We start from the raw sequence: 27,702 nt of genomic DNA on the forward strand, positions 1-27,702 counted from the left end.
TGGGTGGCCGAACACATACATTACATTGAGGACCCTGGCTTGTATAGAACTGGTGAATGAGCTGTTACTGAGAAGCAAATGTTGATGGTGGTGGGGTGGGGGGCATGTTATGAAGTGTGTGTGACTGTAAGTCATGTGAAGAGAAGGTGTGTGTGACAGGACTATTTTGAGGAAGTGTTACTGTGCGGTCTAAAATAAGTGAGTTAGCTGTGTGACAGGTTGTTTTGTAAAACGGGTGGTTGGTGGGTTGAGGAGACACGATTGATTGTGAGTTTGAGGTTTGGAATGTGACAGTGTGCTTTGTGATGCAGTGCAGCAGTGTGTGCCTCTGTTTACTGACAGTAGGGTGAGGAGTGTATCACTCTTTATGCCTGCTGCTGTGCTGTGGTATGTTACAGTGTGGGGCATGGGGTCCACTCTTGGGAAAAAGGGTTCCAAAAGGGTTATTCGGCTGTCCCCATAAGAGATACATTTTTTGTTCCAGGTAGAACCCTTTTTGGTTCCATGTAGAACCCTCTGTGTTCTACCGGGAACCAAAAAGGGTTCCTAAAATGGGGACAGCCGAAGAACACTTTTAGGGTTCTAGATAGCATCTATTTTTCATTAGGGCTATTTATACTCTGCGGAGACGGACCCTAAGGGTCGTAGCAGAATGTAGCAATGTCGTTTTTCATCTCAAAAGAGGTGGCTCCTTGAAAATTGTAACGCGCTGTATCATTCCCTGTGTAGTCATGGGGGCAATTGGCAATGAAGCTTGCTTGGTTCCTTGATTTGATCTATAGGCTATGCATCAAAGTAGCATGGATAAATTAGTATAATCTCAGCGACTGTTCAAACAATAAACCAAACAACATTATAGCCTTTTTAGAACCCCCCCAATGTATTGTGTTTAGAAGTAATAACTTAACTATTGATTCCAGGCTATTGTTAAAAACAGCTGAGAGATTTTAGCTTTTTTTCTGTGACCAAAACATGATGACATTCTATGTTTAGCTGATATGGGAGTGAATACATTGAAGCGGTATATCAAATTGGGATAATTTTACAGGTTACAGAGGCAAGTATAAGAATTTTTGCCAGGGTTTATAATTGAATTATAAATCTGATAATTTCACATGGCGATGTGTGAAGCTAAAAACCCAGATTGAACAATGAGACAGATATTTCTCCGGATGTATAAATGTGAAGCATCTGCTTGGCGTTTCCACTCACTTCCAAATATGGTATTGAGAGGAAGCCCAGTGGCCGGCAGTGGGAGAAGATGGAAAAAAATTGATCTGGCAGACATTCTGCAAATTTTCTCATCGATGAAACATTTGATATCAATAGTTTTCTGTTCCCAAAACTACAATCTGTTACGAACAGAGTGGACAAAGTTTTATAGACTTTGTCAAAGTTTGAAAAAATTGCGTTGTTTAGAAGGAGTGCAAAGGCGAATTGAGTTATTGCATACGCACACTTCACAGAGTAGGCGCTCCCTAACGGAAATATGCACCTGTATGCTAGAACGCGCCAATAGGATCTCGCTAGCTCGTGCTTGGCTCTGCCTACCTCCATGCTTGTTCTACCCACTATAACTCTTTTGTTTACATTTGAAACGACAGGCTGTGGTCTATCTTGGTTTAGTTATAAAAAATCTTTGATAAAAGGCTAGCTAGCTTGCAGTGTTTAGACAACTTGCTAGCAAGGGAAGAGACACTCTTCTTCTGCTTTCACAACAAATGAGAAGAGAACAAGAAAACCTTGATGAGGTAACATGTTACCAAAATAGTGCACGTTGCTCAAAAAAAATGTGCACGCATGTAGCTATATGCATGTTAAGTGTGTGGAAACCTTAAGAGTGTGGGGGCATGGGGTGGGTGATGAAGGCTGTGATGCTCACTTCGCTGGAGTCCTCCTGCTGGTTGATGACGGTCAGTGCATCCTCAGAGGCCTGTTTCCTGGCCTCGGCCAGCGCTCTCTCCATCTTGGACCTCTCAGCGGAGATCATCTCATGGGCCTTCCTCTCAGCGTCTGACACAGCCTTCTGTAGCTCCGACATCGCCTGCCTCTTCACCTCGTTCACTGCCTCCTCTGTGGAGAGAGAGGCGTCAGTCCCCATGACCGCTCCTACTCTGTCATCCTTTATTGAGGCACTCTAAGATCTCCATTTGTTTTATCTCGGCAAACAGATGTACATCATCCAAGATTTAAAACATTCTGTCAGAAAAAGAAGCCTGTTAATAATTAATTAAAAGACGTCTGGTAACAATCATTTCCAGCGCTGACAACAGCAGATGTCTCCAAACTTTGTTCATAAACTTGCCTATTAACCCATTATCCTGTGACTCTCTGCTTTCGATTTTTTTTTAATTCTGAGTGAATGAACAGAGAAGAAACAGACGTAAGAACTGAGGAGTGAAAATGCTTTCCATATCATTGATGCATAACTTTGCTAACAGGGGTTAACTGTGTTAGAGGTCCTATGGCCTTTGTTCAACTCGTGAGCGAATAGGCAGTGTTTTTAGAAAAAAATAGAAGCTAAGGCTGGTTCTCATTAGAAGACAGTGGTTATCCGGTTAGGAAGGAATCACAATCCCGCTCATTATTTTCTTCATGTTACAAGGAGAACAAAATACAACATCGGAGATACATTTTGCTTTAGCTCTTGCACAATTCCATCTAAAGAAAACAGCTGCCCCACATAATACAACGAATTAAATCCTCATGTTCAACCACCAAATTTATATTTTATGGCCATGAAAAATATCATATCAAACTGCCAACTGGTACAGTATATGGGATAAGTAAATGTCTTGTACAACCAAAAGGAGGGGAAGTTGTATTACCAGATTCCCCTCCGTTCTACACACAGACATAGTCAGATGGTCCCCCAGGTGAGTGAGCCTCCTCTGGGCAGACTGGATGTGAGAGCCATACTGTGGTCTATTCTCCCTCCCTGATTCTTCCAGTCAGTTGGTGTAAAGGAAAGGAGTCATAAATAACTGTCATATTTCTCCCTCTGCTCCCCCTCTGGTCCAGCTGTCTGGGGCTGCTGTGCTGAGCTGGGGCTGGGGCACGGGGGCTGGGGGGCACGGGGGCTGCTGTGCTGAGCTGGGGCTGGGGGGCACTGGGGTTGGGGCACGGGGGCTGCTGTGCTGGGCTGGGGCTGGGCGGCTAGTCCCGTGTGTATGTGCTGAATATGAGGACGTGTGTGTGCGTGCCTGCATGTCTTTGTGTGTGTGAGTCGGTCTCCTCTGCTCAGAATCTGGAGAAGTAGTTTGTATTCCGTTTATCCTCTCAACACCTCCCGCACAAGTCTTCCCTGGCTTTTTTCACCCTGCCCGTCTCTACCTTCATCCATCATTTCATTTCTACATGTTTTCCCTCCTTATTCGTGCATGCCTTTTCCTAACTATCGGTACAGTCCTCTGCTGCTCAATTATCAGGCTTAATGCATGCATCACTAAGATTAGTTTACAAATGTAATTAATTCTTATCAAGGAGCCTGCAGAGCAGATGCTAGGACAATTAGCACTTAATGCAAAACACGGAGGGGCAGCAATATTAACGTTTTCATTCCGGAGGGATTCGGCAGGTTTTTCCTTTTTCACACTTCAGATCTTGTTTTTCAGAGTCTCTCAACCCGACCGACACCAGAGAATACGTGTCTTTTTCTAATTAAAGAGATGGACTGCAGTTATGCTGTTTGCTGAGGGAGCAGTGGTAATAGGACAGAGGTGGTGCAGTAGTGAATACCATAGGAGAGGTCTCACACACACACACACACACACAGATGGGAGCTGTCATACTCACCCTGCTTGTTTTGGAGTTGCTTCAGTGCTGGGGAGAGTGGGATACTTGTAGCACCTGTATGAAAAACAACTGTAAATTAAAATAGTTCTTCTGCTGGTGAAAAAGCAGCACATTATCTCAGACAGCAGCATCTTTCCCCCCGCAGTATTTAAATATGACTGCAGCATAATTGTGTTGGTGCTCAGTGGGACCAAGGCTACGTCATAACTGACTCCTCCTATATGCTAGCTATATGCTAGCTACATAAGGCCCAGGCACTGCAACACGCTAACCCACTCCTGCTACATCTAACTGAATCAGTCTGCTCTGCGTATGATAGTGACAGTCCTTAGTCTGAATAAGGGGCTTGGTCCCAGATTGCCAACAGTTATTAGGATAAAATTGGTCTGGCTGGTTCAAGTATACTTAAAACAATGAGTTAAAAGCTGTCACATTGAAAAGCAGTATTATATGAACTAAGCAGTGGAAATCCCTCCTCCTCCTCCCTCTCCCCAGTTAAGCTGCAGGCCCCACCTCTGCTGCATGCGCTGCTCTGGATAGCGCCAGGATGGCTAGTGCATTTTCACTGCAGCTGAACTGCAGTCGCCGTTCATAGCAGGTTAAAGGTGGAAAGCACTTAGCACTAATGACACACATGACAGTCACAGGCCCTCCAATCCCATCCCTGTCTTTATGTAACTATGGCAACAGGACAGGCAGGGCCCTCTTCAGGGCTATCTGCAGTGGCGGTTGCGGTGAGGGTGACGGGACAGAGACAGTTCAGTCAGGGCGGACATGTGGTTACTCACCAACCTTCCTCCAGATCTCCTCAGGTAGGTAGCCAGACGCAGGTCTGTGCAGGAAGTCCCTATGAATCTCTGAAACACAATCCAGACCAGAACATCAGTCAGTCTACCGCGCTCTCCACACATACACACGTTATGGGCCAAATCCTATCCGGAAATAACTCAATATTTTGCACAGATTTCCCACGAACGTCAGTGCATGGTTTAACCAAAAGCCCAAGCTACGTGCATAGATCTCTAGTTAGGATTCAGCCCTCTGCGTCCCAACCTCATGAACACACTCAAACTTGAGCTTCATTTTGCTTTGTAACATTTCATTTCATCCCCCAGCATGCTCCCCTCTTTCCTCAGAGCAGACAGAACACACAGTTGCTGACTGAGTGACGGTGTGGAGTGAGGAGTGACAGCCTGGTGCTGGTGTCTGCAGCGGTGGAAGTACCTATGGGCTGCTGTGTCTCGACGTTGTTAGGAGTGTTGGAGGAGGAGTTGTGAGGAGGTAGAGGTACAGGAGGAGGAGGAGGGCGTGGCTGGCCGTTGCTCCCACCTTTTTTCATATCTTCCACGTCGCTGTAGCGTCGGATCCAGTGGTTCATCTCCTCGCGGTCGGCCTCCTGGCAACGCCGCAGCACCGTGAGAGACCGCCGTGTCTTCTCCACCATGTCCATGATGCAGTTGAGCAGCTGCAGGGGGGAGGAGGAGGGAAGGAGGGAGGGAGGGGGAGACATGATCAGAGCGCCGCTCTTCTCCTACAGTTCAGACTCTGACAACAGGCAGCTGCTCTCGGTGGTGCTAAAGGATGGCGGAGCCTCTGCACCTAAAAGTGTACCGATAAATCAGGGTCGCATAGTTTTATTCGGAAGTACTGTATAGTGTGCATTCTGAATTTAGTCTATGAAAAACACAATCAGGCCTAACCTTCATCAAGATGTCAAATTGTATGAGAACATTTTCATTGGTGGTAATTTGAGTGATTTTTTGGGGAGTAATCCAGTGTCTCTAGAATCAGTTCTTGCTGTTTAGGTGCAACAATACTTTCTAAGGAGCACTCAGGAGCGTGTGACCCTGTCACCGTTTTAGCAGCGAGAGCCAGCGGTGCTGAGTATGTGTGTGTGTGTGTGTGTGTGTGTGTGTGTGTGTGTGTGAATGAGGTTGAGTGGTTATACAGAGCAGTGAAGTAAAAATGGCTGTAACAGCTGTGCTACCGATTGAAAAGGCCTAACCAATTCATTCCACCCCTGTGCTCCCTCCAAGCCCCTGTCTGCTAAAGCCTTTCACCCACACCTCCTCCCCTTGCCTTCCTCTTGATATTTTTCTTCACTAACTCTCTTTTCTCTCTCTCAACATTGTTTCTCTTTCTGCCTTTGCCCTATGCCTCCTCTAACCCCCGGTCTGCAAAATGCCCCCTTCCATATGCCTCCTTCCATATTCTCTCTCTCTCTCTCTCTCTCTCTCTCTCTCTCTCTCTCTCTCTCTCTCTCTCCCTCTCTCTCTCTGTTAGCTATATTTATTTCAGTAGAGTGTTTCTAATTTGGCAGAGGCCCAGCACAGGCCGGTTCCCTCCATGACTACAGCCCTTGTCTCAGCTGCTCTCCCCAGCTGGAGCTGTCCTCTACTGGGTCCCTCGCTCCATCTGTGGCCCTTTTTTAGTGCCTGAGTGTGTGTGTGTGTGTGTGTGTGTGTGTGTGTGTGTGTGTGTGTGTGTGTGTGTGTGTGTGTGTGTGTGTGAGTGAGTGTTCCAGCCTTGGTAAAGGTAAGGGGAGCTCAGAGTGCTTGCTCCAGTATTAGTATGCTGGCCAGAGAGGCCTCGGCTGTCCATTCCTGACATGGACACAAGCCTCTACAGACCCCCTAAGGTCAGCTGTCCATCAAATGCAAACTCTGCTGAGGTTTCAGTTCTTAAATCTGTCAGCAGCACCCTGTCTCCCCTTGTCCCACCTCCCTTCATATCATCTACAGCACCGAGAGGTTGAAAGATTTCTACTACACACTTCTCTGTAGGATGGGGGATATTTGGGAGATATTTGGGAGATATTAGAGAGATATTAGGATAAAACCGGGGAGCCCTACCCCAGCAACACGTACATTATCGAGGTGCTTCCACTCCTCGGCCCACTCCCGATCTGTCAGGCGGTGATCGATCACTTCCTCCTGACGTGCTCCATGCACGGCTGCAACACAAACACACAGTCCTGCGTTCAGCACTTAGGCACCATCACCATATATGAGCCATTCTGGCTCCAGTCTCCTCCACATACAGGACATTAGGGCTCTAACACTTCCTTATACAGTGTGAGCCATTACGGCTCTAACCGAGGGAAGACATATTTGGATTCCTAGGGGGACATACCCAAGCATGTGTCACTATAGGCTTTTATAGATGCACTACCATGGGAATTTAACACCAAACTGTGACAACCTGTCATTGTTCTTTAGAGACGCCATGAGGCCCTCTCTCTCTCTATCTCTCCCGCATCTCTCCCTCGCTCCTCTCTCATTCCCTCCCTCTCTCACCTGTCTGCCGGTGCCTGTCCCGAGCCTCGCGGTGCTCTGCTGTGTGGCGGTAGGCGTCGCGGTAGTGGTGGGCCAGAGCCATGTCTTCCAGCCGGTAGTGTTGGGGGGCAGGGGGGTTGGGGTGAGACAGGCCGTTGGGGGGGTGCGTGGGCAGGCCGTTGGGGGGTGGGTGGGCTGGCAGGCCAGTGCTGGGACTGAAGCGCTGGCTGGGGCTGATGGTGCAGGGTCGCTTGGCCAGGTGCTCCGGGTGGTGCACGTCTCTCTCTGAGTCTTTGGTCCTGAAGGAAGAGAACACAGATCCACACGGTTACATTCCCTTTATACGTGTCACCACCAAATCGGACACTTTCACTCACTTTAGAATTGTTAACATCTCCTAGAATATGAGGAAAATCCATTATTGTTTTACTATGCCACACTGAGGAAATTACAAGGGAACCGGAATGAGATGTGTTATATTCAGGACGTCCACGCATTCTGGATTTACTGGGCCGCTAACCTGTTGTTGTTACTAGAAGACATGAGCAGTAAATCTGACAGTGTTTCAGGAATCCCCCCTGCTGAGGAGCTCACTGTTCACTTCAGACAGAATCTACTCCAGAGTGTGTGCACAGCTGTACGCCATACGTAAAAAATACACTCGGTATATTCTGTGTCTCGAGCTGGGATCCAAACTCTTAATCCTAACGTCCCTCAACTCACTCTCGTAACTTGCAAGTGTAGCCTCTCCCACAGACCTACGGGGCCGTTGTGAGTCTGGGTTTGGCAGATGTTCAGTGGCGGTCCTGTTTTGGGAGCCATCTGGACAGTTTAAACGCTGGTGTTGATATTCATCTGTTTAGCTTGGTGAAACAGCCAGGCATTCGGAGGTAAATCGCTCTCCATCTTCCCCGGGATCAAAGGCAAATGAAAGGAATTTCAGTGCCATGTGGATGCGAGTGTGTTTCTGTTTACGAGTCCGTGTGTGTGTATATTACTGTCTGTTTGTCTGTGTGTGTGTATGGGTATTTGTCCCCTCTTTGTTTACGTGATGAATCCCCTCCAACCCTCTACCCCCAATCCCCTCTGCAGGCCCTCTCCACCTCTGGCAGGCTGTGGGTCGTGGGGGTGAGACTGTGAGGGGGGGATGTGTCTGTCTCTGTCAGTGCTCTAGCCCACCACCGATATCTCACATATCTAAGCAACAGCTGGCCCAGCCCACCGTGACACTGTAAGCCAGGGGTTGGGAGGCGGAGGTGTGCAGATTACAGAGGGATTGCCCGTTCCTCCACCCTCTCTCTCTCTCCCCCTCCCTCCCTCCCCGTCATGATAAGCTCAAGCAGGGTTTCAGCAGGATCTGGACACATCCATGACATACTGACTAGCTGACTGAAGGAAAGGACAGGAGAGAGGAGAGGAGAGGAGAGGAGAGGAGAGGAGAGGAGAGGAGAGGAGAGGAGAGGAGAGGAGAGGAGAGGAGAGGAGAGGAGAGGAGAGGAAGCCAAAGATAAAGGGATGGGGAGTGAGAGAGATGGGGAGGTGGAGAGTAGTGCTGTGGTTTTGTCTGTCTTAAATTCCAGATGTGTCTCCACCCGCCCCTCCATACGGCCCACTATGTGGGGCGGATATGGCAGCAGGCTGCTGTGGGGAGGGCAGGGAAGTGTATAGGACAGTGAGGGCATTGTCTGTGGGTTGGACTGAGGACATCTCCTCATACTGTACTGGGGCCGTTGACACAGAGCCACTGCTGCTGCTGTGGTTATAGCGTGACGTCCACAGCATCTGGACTTGTCCTCCTCCTCCCCTCGCAGACAGCTGGCACAGCCTGAATCACCCTCCCTACCCGCCTGGCATCAGGGCTGCCCAGACTTCCGCCTCCCGCACAGAGGATTTATAACCCCCCCTTGTGGCTTGGCATTTCCAAATACCCAGAAATAATTCAATTATTTGTGTGTGTAAGCCTGTGTGTGTTTTTTCAGTTGTGTTTCTGCTGTAAGATGGAGGGAGAGGAGTGATAAGTTGTTTTCCAGCTGTGGCATGTGACGTGTCTGCATAGTGTGTGTATTTTGAGTGTGTGTGTGTGTGTGTGAGTGTTGTGTGTGTGTATTTTGAGTGTGTGTGTGTATTTTGAGTGTGTGTGTATTTTGAGTGTGTGTGTGTATTTTGAGTGTGTGTGTGGTGGTCACTCAGTACCTGTCGGGGGTCCTCCTCTTGCCATGCTCGTTGATCTCCATCATGATCTCAGAGGAGTCCAGGGGCGAGCTGGCGTTGGCGTCCAGCAGCAGCTGCTCATGCTGGGCCAGATACTGGGCGGGTGTCTGCTTGGCCATCCGTGCACAGTGGAGGAGCTCCCTCTGAAGCAGGGGCAGGTTCGCCTGGGAGAGGAGAGGGAAGGGGGAGAGAAGGGAGGAGGGACAGGAGGAATGAAAGGTGAAGATATGGTAAGTGGAAAAAGGCGAGACGAGGAGGAGGGTCAAGGTGGGAGGTGGAGGATGAGAGAGGAGAGACAAGGCATAAAAATAAAATAGTTTTAGAATTAAGAGCCAGAGCATGTGGGAGGGAAAGACAAAGACAGAGAGAGAGAGATTGAGAGAGAAAGAGAGAGGATGAGACAGGGAGGGTGAGATAACACAGACCCACCACCACACATTCCTCCCCAGTGTCTGTCTCCCTCAGGGGGAGGAAGAGGGGAGAGAGGAGGGGTAAGTGGGTGCTGTCAGGGAGCTCAGTCCGGCCGTCACTTTGACGAAGCACAGCGCTAGCTGCCATGTCACAGATGTGTAACCTCATGGCACACCAGGCCGGCTGGAAAACTGTCCTCTTGACACAAGGTCCTGAGCCATCCTCTGGATGCTGCTAGAGGCACGCCCCGCCACTCTCACAATAATAATAATCTCCACTAATGAGACAGCTAGCGCCCATCAGACACGGGCCTATCTACCTATCTATAGTATCTACCTATCTATAGTATCTATCTATCTATCTATCTATCTATCTATCTATCTATCTATCTATCTATCAATCTATCAATCTATCAATCTATCAATCTATCTATCTATCTATCTAGCACACTGTGGGAATGCTGCCTGGTTGCTAGTTGCTAGTTCATCTTTCCCTCACTGAGCTAACCAAGAACTCCGTAGTGAATGTATTGTATGTATGTGAATGTATTTGTGTTGGTATGTGGTGTGTGGAATACATTCCATCCACAACCGTACAAGCCACCATCATGTCTGCAATTATAGTTAATAACCAGGCATGACTCCAGCTTGGCCCGCCCCCCTGTTGTCCCCCATATGTCCCTCTGCTCTGGGAATAAACAGGAGGGACAGAGATACAGAGTGTGTGGGACAGACAGGAATGTGTGCCCTAGTCACCACCAAGCAGCACGGCCAGCACCCAGCACCGACACAGACACACAGACAGACACAGGCACGCGCACACACAGACACGCACACGCAGTGTCAGCATGACTGCCCCTCCCTCCATCAGAACCGTCAGCAGTGTCCCTGAAGGCCTATTCCCTACTGTCACATTTGTTACATGTGTTATGTATTGAACAGCTGGCATTGTGACTTCTGGACCACAGCTGAGTAATGTGTTATTCATAATGACAGTCGTTCGGAAAGATGGATTTTGTCTCTCTTTCTCTCTCTCTCTCTCTCGCCCTGCTCTCGTCTCCGTGACTGTGGGTTTGACAATGCAGGTAACAGGATCAGGCCAAAGACATCAGCCAGAGTGAAAAGCTCTGCGTGGTAGCCGCCCCAGGCCGGCTACATCTGTCAGGGAGCCTTATTTACCCTCCCCTCCCCTCCCTCCCTCCCTCCCTCCCTCCGCTCCACGCCGTGCCACTCAGGGTAAACACTCGTGTGCCAGTTTTAATGAATCGCAAACGATGGCCATATGGACCAGCGGATCAGCCCAGCGCCAGGCAGGCGGCAGCAGACTGGGTTGGAAATCTGCAGGGTCCTACTCCCTTTATATACCGAGCTTCAATCAGCTCCACACCCACACACTAATGGAGGAATCACAGGCACAGAAACCAGGTCGCTTTCTACACTGGCCAGCCATCCGGAGAATATTCTTTGTTTGTTTGGATGGGTTTTGTTCTCGAAAGCCCTTCCTTCCATCTCCATATGCAAGCTAATATCAGAAGTGGAAGCTGCTCAAAGGGACGTACTGGGAAATAACCTGGGGATTCCTAGGCAGCCTATTGGGGAAAGGGAGGGTGTGTCTACGTTGGGTTTTGATGTGCTTACCTTGAGGAATGGAATGACAAAGGGACGCAGCGGGAAGTTGGTAGCCTCCTGGAGTTTGGAGTGGAACTCTTCTATGGTCAGGGTGGAATTCTGTCAAAAACCAGAGGAAGGGAGAGATTGGAACACTTGGGGAAGAAGCTTCACAGTAAAACATGGAGAGACAGAAAGAGATATTGGACACAACTAAGTAAGTACTGTAACTCCAGAAAAGTAGGAGAACGAGTGGGAGAGATAGACAGACAGGGGAGAGGGATAGAGAAGAGGACTTACCACCAGGCCCAGCACCAGACTGCGGACTCGCTCTCCGATCTCGGGCGAGATGTCGTTGCCGAACTGCTGCAGCGTGGTGAGGAAGCGCTTGAGCTTGCAGAGCTGGCGGGCGCCACAGGCCGGCGGCAGCTGCTGATTGGACAGGGAGGCGGTGGACGACATGGCGGGGCCGTTGCTGAAGCCGTTGGGTGTAGAGGGCGCCCCGTTGAGCGAAGTGGGCGAGTGACTCGAGTGACTGCTCCCGTTCAGCACTGCAGGGAGAGAGAGGGAGAGAGGCCATCCGTCAGTACCAGTCTGCTGTCCTCCTCCATCCTCCTCCTGTCCCTCTACCTCCTCCCCCCAGACGTCATGCGGTGTGAGGGCGCCGGAGGACAGGGTCAAGGAGGGTGGTGATGGCACATGCATCCTTAAGGTTGAGGCGGAGAGCTCCAGGGCACAAAGTAAGGCTGGGGCCAGGGAACACACTAAGGCTGAGGCCAGGGAATGCACTAAGGCTGAGAGCAGGGAATGCACTAAGGCTGAGTCCAGGGAATGCACTAAGGCTGAGGCCAGGGAATGCACTAAGGCTGAGGCCAGGGAATGCACTAAGGCTGAGGCCAGGGAACACACTAAGGCTGAGGCCAGGTAACACACTAAAGCTGAGGCCAGGGAACACACTAAGGCTGAGGCCAGGGAACACACTAAGGCTGAGGCCAGGGAACACACTAAAGCTGAGGCCAGGGAACACACTAAAGCTGAGGCCAGGGCACACACTAAGGCTGAGGCCAGGGCACACACTAAGGCTGAGGCCAGGGAACACACTAAGGCTGAGGCCAGGAAACACAATAAGGCTGAGGCCAGGGAACACACTAAGGCTGAGGCCAGGGAACACACTAAAGCTGAGGCCAGGGAACACACTAAGGCTGAGGCCAGGGAACATACTAAAGCTGAGGCCAGGGAACACACTAAAGCTGAGGCCAGGGCACACACTAAGGCTGAGGCCAGGGCACACACTAAGGCTGAGGCCAGGGAACACACTAAGGCTGAGGCCAGGAAACACAATAAGGCTGAGGCCAGGGAACACACTAAGGCTGAGGCCAGGGAACACACTAAAGCTGAGGCCAGGGAACACAATAAGGCTGAGGCCAGGGAACACACTAAAGCTGAGGCCAGGAAACACAATAAGGCTGAGGCCAGGGAACACACTAAGGCTGGGACCAGGGAACACACTAAGGCTGAGTCCAGGGAACACACTAAGGCTGAGGCCAGGGAACACACTAAAGCTGAGGCCAGGGAACACACTAAGGCTGAGGCCAGGGAACATACTAAGGCTGAGGCCAGGAAACACAATAAAGCTGAGGCCAGGGAACACACTGAAGCTGAGGCCAGGGAAAGCACTAAGGCTGAGGCCAGGGAACACACCAAAGCTGAGGCCAGGAAACACACTAAAAGCTGAGGCCAGGAAACACACTAAGGCTGGGTAAAGACACTGTTGCCTGCTAACCCGTACTCTGCTGCTCGTGCTCTGCCTCAGCTCATACCAGTTTGAGTGAAGGGAACACACTAAGGCTGAGGCCAGGGAACACACTAAAGTTGAGGCCAGGGAACACACTAAGGCTGAGGCCAGGGAACATACTAAGGCTGAGGCCAGGAAACACAATAAAGCTGAGGCCAGGGAACACACTGAAGCTGAGGCCAGGGAAAGCACTAAGGCTGAGGCCAGGGAACACACTAAAGCTGAGGCCAGGAAACATACTAAAGATGAGGCCAGGGAACACACTAAAGCTGAGGCCAGGGCACACACTAAGGCTGAGGCCAGGGCACACACTAAGGCTGAGGCCAGGAAACACAATAAGGCTGAGGCCAGGGAACACACTAAGGCTGGGTAAAGACACTGTTGCCTGCTAACCCGTACTCTGCTGCTCGTGCTCTGCCTCAGCTCATACCAGTTTGAGTGAAGGCTCTGTGTGCAGTAACTTCAGCTGCCTCTCACAAGTGGGACCGTTTGACCCCCCCCCCCCCTCTTTCCCACTGCCCCTCCTCCCCTTCACCAGTCTGTTTCTAACTTTCGCTCACCCACTCACTCAGTAGGACACAACTATAAGAGGAACGTGTTAAAGAGGTGCCAAAAATAGGCCTGTGGCCTGTGTTAGTTTATTCCAATAGCAGGTGTGTTGCTAAATCAGTCCTTGCACATGTCCACCAGCTGAAAGTAGATTTGCAGCTTTCAGGTTCAGGGCACCCCCACCCCACCTCCCCACCCTGCCTGGCTGCCACACTCCTGCTCCACACCCCTCCACTACTCCCTCCGTTCCACGCTCCACCTTTCCCCTGCTTCATCTACTGAATGGTACATTACCCAATATTGGTGGGATATTCTTACACTCCATCCTCTGTCTTCAGTGACTGTCACAACAAGATGTACGTCTCAATCAGAATGAAATCATATTCAATTCACTCATTTGTAACTCATTTGTAAATCATATAGTATACTATTGTTTCCTCTGATATTTCTGATATGGGTTGTTTTTATACTGTATAATGTATATAAATCTGATGTTTTTATGTTTTGTTTATTCTTAGTCTTGGGTGTATGCGGCTGAATTATTGAGATGTTAAAGGATGTATGCATGTGTGAGTTTAATATGATATGTTTTAAGCTTGGTGGGCGGTATACCATATATACCATATACCAGGGTATTTTGATAGATTTAAACTATTTATTTGAGGTTTTTCAATACACTTTCATATTTGTAGCTACTCTTTAAGTAAATACCTTTAGTTAACTTGTGCAATACGTTAGGAGATGAAGCAGATCGCATTCTTCATTTCACCCGTCACATTATTTGACATTATGAAGCTCACCGTAGTTCCCCCAGGACAGTGGAGCCAGTCGTGTTTGTTTGAAATAGCACAACAGGAGAAAGCAGGAGCAGGTGAGGCCAGCTGTGTATTGACAGAGCTCACGTTTTATATCGAAAGTCAACCGTGTTATTTTGCTTCAATAGACTGATCAGGGAGATGCAACTATAGTTTTTCCGTCACGGAAAAGACATTAGTGCAACACATTCGGCAGAAAACAGCTTCATTTTCATCAGATGACAACAGAAGTGGCTGTTAGCTAGCTACACAAGTAAATGAGCTTCCAATGAAAAAATAAGCTGCATGGCCATCATATTTCTAATGTTTATCATAGAAAGAATGTAGCCCGTGACATTTCCTAATGTTGGGCTTAAAGTTCATCTTGCATTTTACCAGAGAAAAGTAGGCTACACCGAGAAAAGTACAGGAGAAAAGGTAGCTCAGTCAGAGCGCTGTCTGTTGATAGAATGCCCATTCATGAATTCTCATCTGAGGGGAGAAGTGCAACTGAAGTATGAAATTAGCCTGATGCCGACCAGAAATTACAATAAGAAGCATTTTACATCTGCGTTTACAAAACACAGCAAGATATTTCTGAAGCGTTTTATCTTTCTTTCCTGAGTGAAACACGCAGAAATCTGCATTAACTCGACCCCTAAGTTAACTTGCAAGTTAATGTAAGTAAGTGGCTGAACTAATAGGATGACGGGGCATCATATTGTGTTAGCTTTCTACCATGTTTGAGAAGTCAAAGCTCTTTGGATGAGTTACCTGTACAGCTTACACAATCTTGATTTCCTTGCATTTTTTCTCTCAGTTCTCGGCCTGTCTTCTCCTCTCCCCTCTTCTCTGAGCAGAGCAGGAATGCCTGTTTCCCTAGCAACTCCAGACTCCACACAGACACAAGTGTAGCCTATACATGCTGATCCAGAGCCAGTGCTGTACTTCCTTAAGACAAGCATGCGTCTGGAACTTTGTTCATTTGGACAATGTCTCTCGTTCACATTCGCTTGTAAATGTCCAAACTCACCAAAAATGACATTCGGTAGCGCCTACCTAGATATGTATATATTTCGTAGCAGAATTGCCTGTCTCTGCAATTAGTTTATTTTTGTTTTGTGCTCATTAGCGTATTTAGCTAGCAGCCTCCATCGAAATTCACTAATATCTTTGCTAATTTTGTTAGCATTCTGGTAATAGATGCCCAATGGCCTTTTTTTGTGTTTTTTTTGGAGCCACCTTGTGTACTAAGCCAGTAATACCGTATATCCCGGTATGAGAGAAGGATGGTATGACCGTATATCCCGGTAGGAGAGAAGGGTGGATATGAGAGAAGGATGGTATGACCGTATATCCCGGTATGAGAGAAGGACGGTATGACCTTATATCCCGGTAGGAGAGAAGGGTGGATATGAGAGAAGGATGGTATGACCGTATATCCCGGTATGAGAGAAGGACGGTATGACCGTATATCCCGGTATGAGAGAAGGACGGTATGACCTTATATCCCGGTAGGAGAGAAGGGTGGATATGAGAGAAGGATGGTATGACCGTATATCCCGGTACGAGAGAAGGATGGTATGACCGTATATCCCGGTATGAGAGAAGGACGGTATGACCTTATATCCCGGTAGGAGAGAAGGGTGGATATGAGAGAAGGATGGTATGACCGTATATCCCGGTACGAGAGAAGGACGGTATGACCGTATATCCCGGTATGAGAGAAGGATGGTATGACCGTATATCCCGGTATGAGAGAAGGGTGGATATGAGAGAAGGATGGTATGACCGTATATCCCGGTATGAGAGAGGGATGGTATGACCGTATATCCCGGTATGAGAGAAGGATTGTATGACCGTATATCCCGGTATGAGAGAAGGGCGGATATGAGAGAAGGATGGTATGACCGTATATCCCGGTATGAGAGAAGGGTGGATATGAGAGAAGGATGGTATGACCGTATATCCCGGTATGAGAGAAGGATGGTATGACCGTATATCCCGGTATGAGAGAAGGATTGTATGACCGTATATCCCGGTATGAGAGAAGGGCGGATATGAGAGAAGGATGGTATGACCGTATATCCCGGTATGAGAGAAGGATGGTATGACCGTATATCCCGGTATGAGAGAAGGGTGGATATGAGAGAAGGATGGTATGACCGCATATCCCGGTATGAGAGAAGGATGGAATGACCGTATATCCCGGTATGAGAGAAGGGGGGATATGAGAGAAGGATGGTATGACCGTATATCCCGGTATGAGAGAAGGATGGTATGACCGTATATCCTGGTATGAGAGAAGGGCGGAGATGAGAGAATGATGGTATGACAATCTGGATACCACCACCCATCCAATGTTTGAAAACATTTCAATCTGCAGGCTGTTTAATTTCTCCCCCAGTTTGTCGGAGTGCATATGGCAGTATGCCAACAGTGTGTGTTAAATGGTAGTGTGTGAATGTTATGTTCTGTACACAGTTCCTCTCATTTCTACCCTTGACTCTAATCTCTCCATTGGAGCCAGGCCGGTCGGCACACATGTGGGCTAACCATGTGACCCGCCACTTGTGTTCTGGTTTTAGAGGGGAGAGCGAGCTACACTGGTGACCACCACAACAGGTGAAACAACACGGACTGTCATTGCTATATAGGGAAGAAAGTGGTCTGTAGCCCGGCGAGCCCAGCAATGCCCCCTGTGCAACTACAGCCGGTAAACAAGCCCCCCTCCCCCCCCACATACACACACACACACACACACACACACATACACACACAGAGAGGGTGCCACTGCCATTCTCACACATACTCCAAGACACTTGATCCACCAGGGAATTCTACACACACAACTGACTGAAGTCTAGTCTTCATCATGTTGAAGCTACACTATCATCAGAAACACACAGCCAGGCCTATGGAGCCCAGCAGCCGCCTGTAGCAGCCCGTTTCCCTGAAGCCCAGGGAGGTTCCCTTCCTAACAGCCTAACAGCCGCAGAGGTAGAGCCGTGCCAATGACAGAGAAGAGCTGATGCAGCACTCCTACCAGCTCACTATTCTGTTCACATCATGCCCGGCCCAATGCTGCAAAAAACACCTTCAAGATAGATACATAGTACTACCTCAGGGAATTTACAAGGTTCTTTATAAAGTTACAAAGAGGATTCAGGCATTCAAGGGAGAACACAGACATGGTAGCAATACAGAATAGTATTTTATGCCAGGTAAGATATGATATGTCTTTTTTTAAATTGAAAGATCGCATGCATACATGTTTTAGAGTGCAAACAGAGAAATAAGGAATTAAAAAAATGCCTTACTTGACCTACTGGTGGTGGGTGTGAATGAAGCGTTGCGATTGGGTGCCTGGCTGACGGCCGGGGGTGGAGGTGGCATTGTGGGCGGAGTCAACCTGGGCTGGGTTTTGACATCAGCAGGTGAATCGGGCATCGTTCCAACCTTCTGTTCTGTGCTACCTGCAGGAGAGAGAGAGAGAGAGAGGGAGAGGGAGAGAGGGAGAGAGAGAGAGAGAGAGAGAGAGAGAGAGAGATAGAGAAAGAAAGAAAGAAAGAAAGAAAGAAAGAAAGAAAGAAAGAAAGAAAGAAAGAAAGAAAGAGGAAGGTGAGAGAATGAGAGAGACGGTTACAAAGAGACAAACATGAAGACACATCAGACACCAACACACCCAGATGCAAACATCCAGGTACAGAATGCACACGATAAAAATCTGATCCAAACAAGCAATTTACTTCTCAGAAAAAAATCTTAATAGCTAGTTGTATTTATTGATCAGTGTTGCTTCCATTATCTGAAACCCACTCATGACCCACTGATTTGATATGAGAGAGAATGTATTGATGGCCTGGCTGTGAGGTCTTGTTTCTGCTGCAGAGACTCTGTGAACGATGTTGTACTACAGCAGAGAGATAGAGAGATGGGGGCTTGGAACAACATGCAAAATATTAGAGCTCTTGGAGACATAAAGTAACACCTGCTGGTCCGCTCAGCTGCTGCTGACGGGACCCCCCCCCACCCCCACCCCAATGCCCCCCGTAGTACTGACATCCCTATCAGTGTCCTGCACCCCCCCCCCCCCCCCACTCTCCCTTCCCACCCCTCCGCCCCAGTCCCACTGATACTCCCCGCCTGTCCCCTCTCGTCCTCCATATGGACAGGCGCGTGACAGTCAGTGACAAGTGCAGCTGGATCTGCCGCTGTCCATCACAGAGACACTTCTACGAGGCTGGAATGAGGCCCCCAGCCGGGACCAAACAAGGAAAGGCAGGGCTGCTCCAGTCGGGGACAGGAGGGACGGGACGGCCTGGAGCGGTCAGGTGGCATCGCCTTTTCCAGGAGATAGGACAAGGGCTGCTATTCCTCTGCCGTGCCCTGTCGCCTTCCACATACACCGGGACACACTGGCTTGTCACTGCCCAGTCCCCACACTGGCATTCGTTCTGCCTCCTACTACGACCACAACAACTCTTGTAGTTTCTTATGCAAAGCTGCAGAGAGAAGGCTGTAAATGTCGGTTTCTTTTTGAAGTATTAAAAGGTCTATCGATTGCAATCTCAACTACATTGTTTACACATAATCACATACTTTTTCATTCAAAATAATATTTGTTCTTTGAAATAATGTGGATAAAATGTAATAATCTTTCTAATATATTTTTCGGGGGCCATGCATACACATTATCCAGTGAGAGTAATCAGCCCTGACACAGTGTTGGAGTATTCAGTGTTAAATGCTCCATGGTAAACACTGAGTGTAACAGGGGAAGCAGCAGCCGTCAGAGGGATGTGGGTGGAATGAGATCCTTCTGCTACAAAAACATGAGCTGCCGAGTGTGATGGCTTTCACAGCCATGGAGAAGATAGCTTTACAGTGTGTGAGACCATGTGTGTGTGTACACACCGTACTTATATATGTGTATACCCTGCGAGTCCTGGACCCAGTATCTGCATTAGATCAGTACAGAGGCATGTGCTGGGAGGAAGGTTTAAGCCAGGCCTCTCTATCAGCTGTCTCGGAGTTCACTCCACTGTTAACTCCACTCGGACAGCAGGATCATGTCGGCCACGCAGGGAGCAGCTCGCAGGGAGCCTCATAGACCTACAGGCACCCCACTAGCATGTAGTACTAGTACTCCTGGCCATGTTTGGAACAGACCTCCACCCCAACCCACCCGCTAAGCTGCAGCCGCTGCCGCCTCCACTGTCAAGTGCAAAAATAACCAAACACATCGGGTCACTGCCACACAAGCAACAGGAGGATAATTAGGTCTTGACCTCCAGGGAGAGCAGCTGGAGGATGGTGGAGGGTGCAGCGGTCCTCGGGGTTAAAGTGTTTCTGGGGTGGCAGGGAGAAGTCACCTCTGCAGCCAGGACGGACAGGCGCAGCTCCTTACTGCTCTTCTCTCTACTACTGAACTACTAAACTCAGATCCTCTGCTGCTGACTATGAAAAAAATATGCAGGGCACACTGTGTTCCAGAGCAATGGTTTATGAATGGAACCCTTCCACAGTATTCCTGCCACAGTTAACATTCTCTTAAACTCTTCTCTTCTCTGGGCTATTTCCATATTTGCATGTAGAACTCCCAAAAAGCTAGGCTCTGATTTTTAAGAGTGTTATTCTAGATTCTAGAAGTTACAATGGCCATTGAAAATCTTACTGTGGTCCTCTCAAACACAAGGGGCGCTCGCCAGGACACCACTCCGATCCCCCTAAACACAAGGTGTTAGTATTGAAGCCCTGCTAGGGGTGGGCGATATGGCCAAAATATTATACCACTGTATTTTTTGTTTTGGAGATCATTTCCACAGTGCTGCATGATGTGGGCATATCATCTAGGATGTATTTTTAACCAAATGTTGCAATTGCGATTTGACTTGCGAATTAGAGCAAAAAAAATGGAATCATGGAAATATAAAACGAATCTATGGACAGGGTAAGAAAAAATAACCAGTGAAACGATTGGGCAGTATCATAAATATAAAGACTATTCTAATTCTATAGTTAGAATATAATAGTGGGAACTTTGAATACAGTGTTGTTTGAGATGACAACAAATTAAAACGCCAGGGAGGAGTTCTTGTGACAGGGAAGTGTTTTCTAGGGGACCCTATCAGCTTTGGCTACATTGAATGTTTTCTCTTAGCTACTTCATGTAGCCAACATATTCTTGCTTCGCATATTTCTCTGATTTAGAAGATACTATTGCACAAACAACATGCTGATTTAGGTCTACACCATCACTGGTATTGTCAGGCTGTACTACGTTTGCTCTTACTCAGTACATTTATTAGCTAGCTATTAGCTTTAGCGGCTAACAATTAGCGTCTCACAAGATTTAGGGCAACTTGCTAAGAAAAGACAAACTAGCTGTTTGCTGATGTAAGAAACACAAACTAATAGTGTCACTATAGAACGCTAGTGGATTTATGTTAAGAAGCAAAGTGAAAACAGCATTGTTGTCATCAGTATTGTTGTTGTATATGCTACATTGACCATGCAGACTGAACGCAAGTGTCTTGTGGTCGAGGAACATCAAATGGGCTCCTTGAGTGACAGGGGGCGTGGCTAGGTCTGTGTGGAAAGTGTCACGGGGAGAGAGATGACTCAAGTAGCGAAGTCAACTATAAAAAGTGACATTACACATGGCGTATCACATTTAACAAACCAAACATTCAAATACCGGTATAGAAGGTAAAGTAAAAACCCAAACCAGTCCCTGCATCAATACTGGTATATTGAGCTGGTGGCTCCTGCCAGTAGGACTGCAATGTCCCCGCTCCCAGCCATGGACAAATGTAGACAGGTACCCTGCCTGGCCCTGTGCTGCACGGCTGGGCTGCTCTCCTCTCTGGTCTGCCTGGGTGTCTGTCTGTCAGAGAGAAGAGGAGGCAGGCAGGGCAGGGCTCGTCCATCAGTCACCACACTCAACAAACAGTATTCCTGTTCAGGAGCTATTGTAGCTATACTGACTGACTTCAACAATAACAAAACAACTAAAGAGGACCGCACACAAACTCTTTGAGGCCTGGGTTCTTGTCACTTTTTTGCTTTAAAAAAATACAGACAGACTGACGATCCCTGATTGGTAATTTCACTCAAATCTCATAATGTACACGCACTCTATTTCCATGACAACTGAACAATCTTGACCCACCCTCTGACTGTGATTTGATTGAAACAGTGACCATTTTGACAGAAAGCATGCCTTTACTCCTCGGGGAGAGCTCCTTCACATGGCAACTGCTGCTAGGGCTCCCGAGGGGTTCTGGGATGGCCTGGCTGGGAGGGCCAAGACTCCTGGGGCGAGGGGGAGAGAGGAGGAGAGGAGTCCTGCCCTCCTGGCCTGTCTGCAACTGCTGTGGGATTACTCACAGCTGTTTAATCTGACCAGCTAAAGGATGCACACACACACACACTCACACACAACTCTGGATTTCATTTTTAATACATTAGAAAGTCTGCTCTGTCCGAACCCCCCCCCCCACCCCCCCCCCCCCCCCCCCATCTGTGGCCATCTGTGCTCCCATTGTGCTGAAGGACAGGAAGGACTCGTGCCAAGGGAAAAACAGAGAGGGAAAGACAGAGTGAGATGGACAGACTGGTAAGAGAGAGAGAGAGAGAGAAACAGAGTTGATGGTCCACACCTCAACAGACTTCCTGGGTAGAGCTGTCAATCCCCCAGCATGTCCATCTGACCACAGCGTGTGTCCTGTTGCTTTCACTGTGTTTCCTCTGTCTAATTAAGGAACCATGGCATCGGAGCACCACAGTGGATCCTGTTCAGGGGAGAGGTACAGGACGTTCTGAGCCTTCCTCTTCTTCCTTCCACGCAGCCCTTTTATCTCCCACTCAAAGTGGATCTACACAGTAATCAATACAGAAAATAGGATACAATGCTGCCTCATAGACTCCCTGAGGATTTGGGAGCCCGGCGCTGGCTCTGGCCTTAGCTGCAGCCCACAGTATGCAGTCAAAAGCTTTTGCTGATTACACTGCTGTCAGTCTCTCCTGTACACAGCTGTATGTTTCACGTAATCACGCCTAAAAATGGCTTTCAGGGAAGGAACGGTCAGTCAGCAATCTGTGTTCTAAAAAGGGTTTCAGTTCAGTCCTATTGTGCTACAAACAAGATGAAAAACTATTCCGTGCGAGATCACACTCCAGTTTGTCATTCTGGAGCTATTTCTGGGTCTCTTGATAGATTTCAGGACATACGCTTTCACTAAAACCACCAAACACACAAGAAACCATCATGTAATGACAGGCCATTAAGAGGCTGGTTGGCTGCTGGTAGTGTCTCTGTTATCACATGGCCTATCCTTCACATTAGAACAGAGCTACTGTAACTCTGCCTTAGACGCAGACAGACTCTGAGGTGGTCTCTAGAGATCTTCTCTTGCTCCTCTGTCGCTCTCCCTCTCTCCAAATGGGCTCCTCTCTGGGACACATACCCCGAAATTTCTCCCTGTCTCTAGCACTCTCCCTCTCTCTCTCCCTCTCTGTAATTCCCCCAGTCTCCAGGAATGCTGTTGTTTTTAATTTCTCCCAGCTGCTCTGGCTCGGTGCCCGCCCGCCTGCCTTCCCACATCTGCTCCCCATCAGGCCGCCGAGTAGTCCACACAAACACAGGCCTCACATCAAAACATGGGGATTAGAGCCCTGCGCCTCGGCCCCAGGACCCCGTACCCCTCTCCCTAGCCCCCTCCAGACTCCCTAACTCCCCATCCCCATCGCCCCTCTCCTGACCCAGGGATTGACAGAGACCCCTTAGCATGGGAGTGGGTGGAGGCACCATAAAGAATAGACTAGGTTTGACGGGAGGGAGATGTTGGAGCAGAGGGATAGTAGGTTAGATAGTGATCAGACATGCTGGATGGATGAACCTGGCATTGATGATGATGTAAAGGTCCTCCTGCCTGGGAGAACTCAGTCAACCTGTCTGAATGGCAGACTCTCTCTCTCCTCTCTCTGTGTCTCTCTCTGTCCCTCTCTCTCTCTCTCTCTCTCCCTGTGTCTCTCTCTTTGTCTCTCGGTCTCTCTCTCTCCACGTGTCTCTCTCTTTGTCTCTCAGTCTCTCTCTCTCTCTCCCTGTGTCTCTCTCTTTGTCACTCGGTCTCTCTCTCTCTGTGTCTCTGTCTCTCTCTCTGTCTCTATCTCTCTTTGTGTTAGAAAGCAGACTGGGGATCATCTTGAGCTGATTTAGAGTTCAGAGGCTTTAGGTTCACTAATGACAGAGTGGGAGAGAGCCTTGGAGAGAGAGCACCCCCAGCTCCCTCCACAGAAATGTACAAGCACGGAACAAGCAGAAGAAAAATACACTGTTACTTGAGAATCACTGCGATACTACACAGACTGGGTTGAACAAATATGTGAAAACAAACATTCAGTGGGGAATAAATGTCTGTTTAATAATGGAGAACTGAAAGGCCCAGGGAGAAAATGCATGTGTGTGTGTGTGTGTGTGTGTGTAGAATGAAAGAATGACAACATAGGGAAAGTTAGACTGAGCGCAGCAGGAGCCTCACAGCACATACAGTAATAACTCACAGAATATATGTTAAAACCATTTAGGGTGTGGCGGCAGTGCAGTGGTGACCCATGGGGTGTGTAACTGCTGAGACCCCAGCTGTGTGGAGGAGGAGGGGGTCCTCAGACACTCCATCCATCTGAGGAGGAGAGAGGGATGAGGCCAGACACACTGGTTCCTGGGCTGACCTAGTTACCACTGAGTTACTGGGCAGAGGACACGAGCTGACTAGGACAGACCAGGACAAGGTCAGTGTAAAACGGTCTAATACACAGGAGAGATCAGCTCTCTCCTCGTCTGCACCAGTCAGAGACAGCAGATACAGTGCTCAGATGTCTGAGACATGAGGCATGGCCAGGGAGAAAGGTAGAACAACATGGAAAACAAGGAACCAATACTGCTACTCCCTACTCTCTACTTCTCTGTTTATGTTTAAATAGGACTCTCTGTCTCTGAATTGTTCAGCGCACCAATGAGTATTCCCTTACGTCTTTGTGTTTATTCATTTACCGACTACATAACAGTTTATTCCTCCACCTCTCTCCATCCCCCCTCTGTTTGCTGTTTCTGGGTAATGTTAGTGGCGGGCTGGTGGAAAAGCCAGCTCTTGATTTGAACTGTGAGGGAGAGGGAGACTTCATGGTGATGGTGACGAAAACTCCCTGACGAGGGACCTGCGTTTCAGAGTCGGCTTCCTTCCCCACCCAACACAACAGCACTTGTGAGACAAGTTTCGGTTCCCTGCTTCTCTGTACTTTAGTGTGCTTGTCATGTGGCGCTGACGGCTGTGATGACTGTTATTGATATAATTGTATTGAAGTCTAGCGGCCATCTGTTCTCTTCAGGGAGGGCGTCGCTCGGCAGTGAAGTGGTTACATGGAGCATATCGCTACTCACAGGAAAAAAAACGGCCTTTTCACATTTTCCCAATGGCTGCTAATAAAATCCAGATGTTCCATGGAGCTCTGTTTCTCCTCCATCCCCCCCTCCCTTTCTCCTTTTGCTCCTACCCTCCCTCTAGCTCTCTTTTTCCTCCCTTCCTCTCCCCTTCTGCTCCCTTCCTCTCTCCTTCCCCCCTCCCCTCCCTTTCTCCCCAGCCGCTAACCCAGAGCCATTCCTAAATAAAGGAAAGTATTTGTGACATTCAGCCGAGGCGGGCCGTGCCAAGAACAACTCCCCGGCCTGGCACATCTGGAGTGTGTTAGGACGGCACTGGGCACTGGCACTGGGCACTGGCACCGGCCGAGACACAGAGACGAGTGTGCGGCCACTCTGGGGATCTCACACACATACACATACCAACAAGAACTAACTGGCCCGTTGTTTGGATCTGTCAACATCCTAATTTGAGCAAAAAAATATGGCCTCTGCAGTTTGCACCAAGATTCTACTCATACTGGCAACACAACCAAAGGGAAGAAAAGCTGGACTTCCAATCGTATCAGACAAGTCCACAGCTGTGTGCTCACAAGCAGCTAAGCCCTAATTCTCAGGTGGACTTGTTGCTGTGTTGTTTGTGTTCTTGCTGCTGCTGTTCTCAGACCCATTCAGCAGGAGAGCGTGCTCAGAGTGCGTGGAGCTGGCTGGCTAGAGGCTCCAGGCCCACTGTAAAAAGCTCACACCTGAACATCAATAACTGTCATCTCTGCCACCTGGGGACCGCCAGCGCCATGGGCACACAGCCGTCACCAGCACATCTGCCAACGCTGAGAGAGAGAGGGAGGGAGGGAGGGAGGGAGGGAGGGAGGGAGGGAGGGCACAGAGCAGAACAGAGAAAACACTAAAACATGGCGGGTAGAGAGAGAAGAGAGAGTGGGGGAAGGTACAGGGATATATAAAGTACACTATAAAGACATAGAAAGAGAGAGAGATGAAGAGAGGTGGAGAGGAAAGGGTTGGGTAGAGGTAGGGGAAGCAAAAAAGAAGACATGGAACAAGAGAGAGAGATGCAGGGAGGAAAGGGGTGCAGGGAGGAGAGGGGTGCAGGGAGGAGAGGGGGGTGCAGGGAGGAGAGGGGGGTGCAGGGAGGAGAGGGGGGTGCAGGGAGGAGAGGGGTGCAGGGAGGAGAGGGGGGTGCAGGGAGTAGAGGGGGGTGCAGAGAGGAGAAGGGGGTGCAGGGAGGAGAAGGGGGTGCAGGGAGGAGAGGGGGACTTATTTGGCCCAATTCTCTTCCTTTGCTCCTTCTCACAGAGGCAGCCTCAGCCTCTCTCTGTCTCTCGCTCTCTCTCTCCTGCCAGCTGAGAGCTCTGCCTCAGGGTACAACAACATTTAATTTGAGCTTGAAAAAAGTTTAAATGAAAGTCATTTCTCTCTTCCACCTTCTCTGGACAACAATGAGGTCACAGTTCAACAAGACCCCATCAGACCTGACCTCACATGATGTAATTTCTCCCCAAATTGAGTTTATACTTAATACCTTTCCAGAACAACTTTGAATAAAAGTGTTTATTTCTCTTATGATTAAGATTTATGACAATTTGATTAACTTTGGCCTATTTAACAGTAACAGTAATGGACCTGCTTTCCCCTAAACACCCATATTATTCAAATTATGGGGGGAAACCGTGCCAAAAATTACCCTCGATCGGAATCTGTTTATACTGTGCACTTACACAAACAAGCTCCCCTATCAAAACACCTGCAGCTTCACCAAACACCAATTAGCTCATCAGGCTTTTAATTACTCTGTTAATTGCATACAGGCAGCATGAAGGGCGGCTTGGGAATAGGGCGAGGAGCCCTCCTGAGGGCCAGCCTTGACAATCCTGACAAAAACAAAGAAGAACTTTGCCAATGACAACATTGACGCTCCGGCTGCTGTTAACAGCCTGGCTGCCTCATCGTCATCGCCCATCAACCGTCTGCCACAGGGCTGTGTGACATCACTTCCTGTACAGCACTCTAGCATTTCTGACTGAGCCAAACTGGGAGCAGAGAGAGAGAGAGAGAGAAAAAAAAAGAGAGAGAGAGAGAGAGAGAGAGAGAGAGAGAGAGAGAGAGAGAGAGAGAGAGAGAGAGAGAGAGAGAGAGAGGCATGTAGTGAGAGTGTGAGTCCATCTGCGAGCTGTACATCTGGATTAGTTCAGAATGGTCATGGGAAGGGGAAGGGGGAGCAAGCGTGGGAATATTCCTCACATAAGTGTGGGCATGTGGGCCATTGTCTCTGTGGGAGAGTTAGAGAAGAGGTCCAAACTGTCCAGTGATCTGTTCTCTGTCTGTCATAGAGCACTAGCATAAACATCAGAGCCATGTCACTGAGAGTACATGGGAAACGTTTGCGTCAGACACAAATATAGATCTGTTTTCCCTGGGCCTTATTTACTTTGTTTGGCTGTTATGAATGATGCATTCAGAGCCGTCACAATGTTCTCTCTCTCTCTCTCTCTCAGCTCCCAGCTCAATCTCTGTGTTAGAGGCTCTAGAGGCTGCAGCAGGAGGCAGGAGAGTGTGTTTGGCTGAGGAGGCGTATCCAGGAAACAGTGGCAGGCCCGGACTTCCTGTGTGACAGGTGTGCGATGGGAAGGAGGACGGGGACCGGGGTCTGACAGCTGCCGTCTCTGCTCTCTGTGTGTTTCTCTCTCCTCTCTCTCTGGCCAGCTCAGCCCCACGGCCAGCTGCAGCCCAGACCTGATGTGTTTGCTCTGCCTCTTACGTCATTACTGCTGCTTTATGGAGCCCCCCCCTGACAAACACACCTCCTGACTGACCACACATCGCC

General features: G+C 48.9%; 1 protein-coding gene across 17 annotated transcripts in view; it reads right to left on the minus strand.

Annotated features, from left to right (window-relative positions):
- LOC110506413 (transcriptional corepressor CBFA2T3) overlaps positions 1–27,702 on the minus strand; it is a 57,187-nt gene that overhangs the window by 6,366 nt on the left and 23,119 nt on the right. For 2 of the 17 annotated variants that reach the window (XM_090222162.1, XM_090222163.1), the window contains exons 2-11: positions 17,758–17,913; positions 11,600–11,850; positions 11,330–11,419; positions 9,264–9,445; positions 7,092–7,369; positions 6,663–6,748; positions 5,020–5,260; positions 4,584–4,652; positions 3,796–3,849; positions 1,883–2,073 (exon numbers count right to left, since the gene is read on the minus strand). In XM_090222162.1, coding sequence (XP_090078288.1) covers positions 1,883–2,073; positions 3,796–3,849; positions 4,584–4,652; positions 5,020–5,260; positions 6,663–6,748; positions 7,092–7,369; positions 9,264–9,445; positions 11,330–11,419; positions 11,600–11,850; positions 17,758–17,887 — 1,572 coding nt within the window. In that variant the 5' untranslated portion in view covers positions 17,888–17,913. Of the gene's footprint in view, positions 1–1,882; positions 2,074–3,795; positions 3,850–4,583; positions 4,653–5,019; positions 5,261–6,647; positions 6,749–7,091; positions 7,370–9,263; positions 9,446–11,329; positions 11,420–11,599; positions 11,851–17,757; positions 17,914–21,137; positions 21,327–27,702 lie in introns of all 17 variants that reach the window. The other 15 variants (XM_090222159.1, XM_090222160.1, XM_090222165.1 and 12 more) reach the window with 13 other exon arrangements.

The sequence above is a fragment of the Oncorhynchus mykiss genome, chromosome 26, assembly GCF_057628025.1.
Source record: "Oncorhynchus mykiss isolate SJ-2025 chromosome 26, ASM5762802v1, whole genome shotgun sequence".
Classification (NCBI taxonomy): Eukaryota; Metazoa; Chordata; class Actinopteri; order Salmoniformes; family Salmonidae; genus Oncorhynchus; species Oncorhynchus mykiss.